We start from the raw sequence: 6,048 nt of genomic DNA, 5'->3' as shown, positions 1-6,048 counted from the left end.
TGTGTGTGTGTGTGTGTGTGTGCATGCGTGTGTGTGTGTGTGTGCGCGTGAATCCTGCAGCAGTCTCCCGAGCTGAGGACGAGGAGCGGGAGACAATAGAGATGTGGGAAACGCTGGAGGATGAGCGGCTCTGGAGCGGAGCCATGGTAATGACTTCGCTGGGGGTCGCTGGGTTGGCATCTCACGCTCTTTCACTGTTTGCCAACAGTGCCAGTAAAAGTGACTACAGCAGCTGTCCAAACACGTCCTGAGAGTGCGCACACGTATTTCACACTGATTACAATGTCACTGCATTCAACCAGCACTGTGTCACAGCCCACCCTGAGACGAAAACGACGGCAGGGAAAACAGCTGTGCTGCTGAATCTTTTTGTGGAAACTGTGATGCATTTCATTTTTCAAGATTGACAGATGTATAGAAAGTTCAAAATAACTTTTATTTGAAATAGAAATCTTTTTGTAACATTATAAATGTCTTTACTGCCACTTTTGATCAATTTAACGCAGTCTTGATGAATAAAAGTATTAATTTTCTTTTAAAAAAATGTATTCATTTTCTTTCTTTTTTTTCAATCTTACTAACCCCAAACATTTGACTGGTATTGTATCACATTTTCCACAAAAACAGGATCATGTGACACTGAAGACTGGAGTAATGATGCTGAATATTCAGCTTTGATCACAGCAATCAATTACATTTTACAACATATTCACATAGAAAAGTTATTTGAAATGCTCATAATATTTCACAATATTACTGTTTTTACAGTATTTTTGTATGCATCAAATAAATGCAGCCTTCGTGAGCATAAGAGACTTCTTGCAAAAACATTAAAAAAATAAAATAGATTTTTAATTATTCCAAAGTGCATACATTGCATGCAGGATTTTCCTTAAATTAGTACAATTCAAAATGTCCCATTTTCAAGAGAATGCCTTTTTATCGCAGAATTGCAATAAATACGAAATTACCATTTAATAAGAGCTCATCTGACTGCACTCCAGTGAGCAGTTTCATTGCAGCGAGGAACCTTAATGATCTAATTTTTATAATTTAGAATTTAATTTATGCATTTAGCAGATGCTTTTATCCAAAGCGACTTACAGTGCATTCAGGCTATACATTTTTTACCAGTATGTGTGTTCCCTGAGAACTGAACCCATGACCTTTTGCGCTGCTAACGCAATGCTCTACCACTGAGCCACAGGAACCATATCTTAATAATTTAGGGGATATTTTCCAAATGTCAAGTCATGAGAAGGATGAAAGAAGTACAGATTCTTAATATACTGTGCATCATTCTCATCAATATCACACCACATCCATGTAATGAGGATGATAGAGATTATTAAAAAAAATTAAAACAATAGTTGCAATGTGGATTAAACAACCTAAAAAACACGTTAAGAGCAAATGACACTAAAATAAAATGTACCAAAATACCATTTTATTACATGTATTAATAATACACTATATTTACTTGCATAAACAACATTGAAATTCATGCAAAGTGATTTCTTTGAACACTTTTGATTGCATAAATTATAAAACAGATTTAGAACCAACTGGCAGATTTGCAGTATTTTATTAGAGACCCTGTTTGTAATGCATGTTGGAAACGATTGCACAACTCACCAGAACGGGCATCATCAGGTCTGCGATATAAACGAAGAGAGCCCCGAGCGCAAAACCCACAGCGACAGGGAAGAAGGCAAAGTCGCCGTATTTCCCAGACTCCTCGGCCATCTCGATAGCAGGAGCCAGCAGAGACCAATAGGAGGCCGCCAGCATGACCTGAGGACAGGAGCAGAAGAGATTTCACACTCACACACTGTTCATCCACAGCATTAAACACAAGAACTGATCTACATGATGCTGTTAAAGCGGTCGCACTCAATCTACTCCATGCTTTCTGTCTCTGATTGATAGTTCAGAGTTTTTTAACAGGTCAAAACTTTTAGTGTAATCGTAGAAACGTCCAGCTTCAGCTGCTGCTACACGTGTCTTTTTTCTGTCAAATCTCGACTGATTTTTATCAATAGTCACATTTCCAGATGAACACTTACTGGACTGAATAATGATATTTCCCCCCATTTTAAATTATTATTCTCCGATGAAAGGTTACATTTTTGTGATTTTTTAAAATAAAAGATCAAAAGGATTAACAAAGCAGATTTATTTTCACAGTCTTCTTTGATCATATTTACCAAGGGTACCAACAATTCTGACCACGTGTGTGTATATATATATATATATATATATTAGTCATGCATGCATGCATGCTCATATATATGCTCACATCTGCTACACGTGTCTTTTTTCTGTCAAATCTCGACTGATTTTTATCAATAGTCACATTTCCAGATGAACACTTACTGGACTGAATAATGATATTTCCCCCCATTTTAAATTATTATTCTCCGATGAAAGGTTACATTTTTGTGATTTTTTAAAATAAAAGATCAAAAGGATTAACAAAGCAGATTTATTTTCACAGTCTTCTTTGATCATATTTACCAAGGGTACCAACAATTCTGACCACGTGTGTGTGTGTATATATATATATATATATATATTAGTCATGCATGCATGCATGCTCATATATATGCTCACAGCATGCATACTACAGGAAGATTACGTGAGATAAAAGTTAGGACACAGAGGTAAATTATATGCTTTGATTTTACACTTTGCCAATAAAGTCAGTTTAAACAGTGTGCAAATCTTCCGAACTCCAGCCTGCATCGGTAGACTTTTTAATTATTCATGAGTGAAACTGTGATAAAAAACCCTCAAGCGGGAAAGAACAAGTTTAAAATCATCCATTTTTTTCTATGCTGTCCGACACATTTGGAAAAATCGTGATCGAAGACTTGTTCATTTGTCCTGTAGGCATGCTGGTAATGATATCAGGACCTGAAGGAACACTGTGTATTATATCAGAGAGGGGAGATTTTATTTCACACACGCACCATCTAATGTAAGAAAAGCACAAACTCCGAGACAGGATCACAAGGAAATGTTGCAACAGTGTAAACCAATGTTCCAAATGTTCAAAAAGTTCTAAATGTTCAAAAAGTTCCAAATGTTCAAAAAGTAACAAATGTTCAAAAAGTTCCAAATGTTCAAAAAGTAACAAATGTTCAAAAAGTTCCAAATGTTCAAAAAGTAACAAATGTTCAAAAAGTAACAAATGTTCAAAAAGTTCCAAATGTTCAAAAAGTAACAAATGCTCAAAAAGTAACAAATGTTCAAAAAGTTCCAAATGTTCAAAAAGCAACTTGAAATCTCATGGTTTGGACTGACAGTCTTTCCACTATAGCACTGAATGAGATCGGAAAAAGATTTGGTTCAGTTTGGTTTGGTGTAAACCATTTTTTATGCATGTTAACTAAAATTTGACACTGACCAATTTTAAAAAACATGAATAATTAAGAATGCTTTTCGTCAACAGAGCATGCTTACTTTACAAACACAAGTTTTAAAGCACCACAGCAAAACATTTTGACATGAGTGAAGATTTCAGGAGAGACGCATCACGTTAAAACGCCGCATTACAAATACAAAAGCAGTTTTACTGATGGATTAAAAATGGAAACCTTACTACCTGGTCCATCAGATTATTAACATTATTAACATTTTTGAAAGAAAAAACAATAAAAATCATTTAAGTTTGTGAATGTTTTAGCATTAGTGGTACATCAAGCAAATTTGTGATTATACACCAAAATGACTGTAAAATAATAATATTTATTATTATTTATAATTGTTGTTGTTACTACTACTAAATACTAATATTAAACAACAGAAGAAATATTGGAATATTTCACCGTGGATTAAAAAACAATCAAGTATTAAGAAAACAATTATTTTACAATACAAAAGTAAAATGACAATAGTAATATTTATTGCTGCCTTAATTTCTTAATTTTCAAACGATAGGATATAGTGCAGTTTAAATATTTTGGAGGAATATGATGGTGATTTGGGTTTTATTTTGATGAATCGTGCAGCCTCAAAACTTTTTAGCAGTTATAAATAAAACAAAGATTATCGAAGCATTTAATAAAATACTATTTCAGTCTTTCTAAATGTCAAGTTTAATTCAATGTGTTTCTTGCAGTTCCTTTATAAATAATTGTTACATTTTGTAGCAATTTCTGAGTGATTTTTTTAGTGCACATTACTAGACTAAAATTAATAATAGTCTAAGGCTGATCAAAATCCCTACATAAAAGGTAAAGCTTATGAACAAGCTGCAACCTATCTCTAGAAATTACACCTATATGTCCTTAGCGGCACTTTATGATTATTGTTATTGTTATTATTATGTCTTGTGGAAAACCTCCATTTCCTGCTCCATTTGGCATCTGTGTTGTTGCCTTTGAGGGCAAAGCTGTTATTAAGGTTAATGCAGGACTTCTTCTATAATGACAGTCTATTCTCTGCCACCATTAAGAAATAATGAAGCCAACTTCACTGCGCATTTCAGGTCAATTAAACACTGAGGATTTCTAGGAGGGGTGTTATTTATTTTCTCTTGCAAAGGGGGTAATTATTTCATTTTCTTGTGCACATCTTTCCATAGGAGGAAGCCGTTAGCCTGAGCAGAAGACGGCGTAATAACGTCTTAGCGTAATAACCTGCTCAGTTAATAGCTAATTACTGACGCTGTGACTGAACAGAGACTCTGAGACTCGAGACTCAGTCTCAGGAACCGAGGAATGATGCACGGCTGCCCACAGGAGATAAAGGTCAACTTGTGCTTTCACTAGTTTGCTCATGTTTTCCAGAATGATCCAAAGATTGACCCATGTGTAAGTTAAGACGCTGTATTCTTAATTTTAGGGTCACACTTGTGATCCTGGGGCTCAAAACAAACCAGAGACAACAAGCATATCAATTTGTACGATCTTCTGTCCAATAATATTTTTATTTAATGAATTATTAATTTACCTATAAATTATTCACCATGTATTTTTATATAAAAAATAAAAACATTACTTTTTTTAATAGAGCAAATGTATTTAAAATGCAATGAATGGACACAGATTTTAAAACTAAACAGTAATATTCGAAAAAATAGCAAAAGCACATAACAAAATAAGAAAAAACTAAAATTAAAATCATATGTAATACCACTTTAAGCCTACTATACAGTACATAATAACTGAAATAAAAATAGATTAAACCTGAATGGTAATATTTAAAAATAAATAAAACATTTAAATTAAATAAAAACTTGTAAAAATTACAAAAGCACATAACAAAAAATAAAAATTAAATACTAAAATTAAAATAAAAAAATGTGTTATATATTATATATGTTAATCAATAAAAATGAAAAAAATTGAAACCACTCATTTTAATTATTATTCATAAATATCATTACATTTCCTTTTTTGTCTGCATGGTATAACCACACAACTTTTTTAAATTCTCCTAAAAAATAAATTAAATCAAATTTGGGGGAAAAAATCTAAGTTGAATTTCATATAACTTCATATAAAAAGTTGAAATTGCTCAACTAATTTTGATGAGTTCATGTAAAAACAAAAGCTGCCATGACTTACTGATGATATCATGTTTTACAGCGAAGAGGTTTACTCAAGACACGGTATGCACAAGATTTTACATAAATTAATAGCTGTGGACCAATGTTGTTGAATCACAGCTCATTCCCATCTACAGTATAAAACAAAGATATGTTTGTTCTTTGGTCACGTCTCCTCCTGCACTCAGAGTGACTGTGAAGTACTTTTAGGTCAGTGTTGTACTGCAGTCCAATTATGGAGCCACAGCTAAAGCCTAATTACTTTTCAGCAGCTCAAGGAACATTTAATCCTTCATGAAAACCCCTTTTCTGTGTTGCAGTATGAAGAAAAACTCATTAATTAGCCTTCCTTCAGGTGGAGACACTTTCTGTCCTCATCTTAACACAATGTCAGTAAATGTGCTGTTGTGTTTCCCCTCACACTCAATTATTCTGTTTGAAGCTGATCACTGATGTGTGTGTGTGTGTGTGTGTGTGTGTGTGTGTCTGTGTGT

General features: G+C 33.6%; 1 protein-coding gene across 1 annotated transcript in view; it reads right to left on the bottom strand.

Moving 5' to 3' along the window:
* Positions 1-6,048, bottom strand: part of LOC107595643 (zinc transporter ZIP11) — a 94,887-nt gene that overhangs the window by 80,372 nt on the left and 8,467 nt on the right. The window contains exon 4 of the mRNA XM_016286123.1: positions 1,636-1,794. Within this exon, the coding sequence (XP_016141609.1) occupies positions 1,636-1,794 (159 nt within the window). The remainder of the gene's footprint in view (positions 1-1,635; positions 1,795-6,048) is intronic.

Source organism: Sinocyclocheilus grahami, unplaced genomic scaffold (assembly GCF_001515645.1).
Source record: "Sinocyclocheilus grahami isolate Dianchi unplaced genomic scaffold, SAMN03320097.WGS_v1.1 scaffold206.1, whole genome shotgun sequence".
NCBI classification, from domain to species: domain Eukaryota; kingdom Metazoa; phylum Chordata; class Actinopteri; order Cypriniformes; family Cyprinidae; genus Sinocyclocheilus; species Sinocyclocheilus grahami.
The sequence above is the reverse complement of the archived record's forward strand: the minus strand, read 5'-3'. Positions and strand labels throughout refer to the sequence as shown.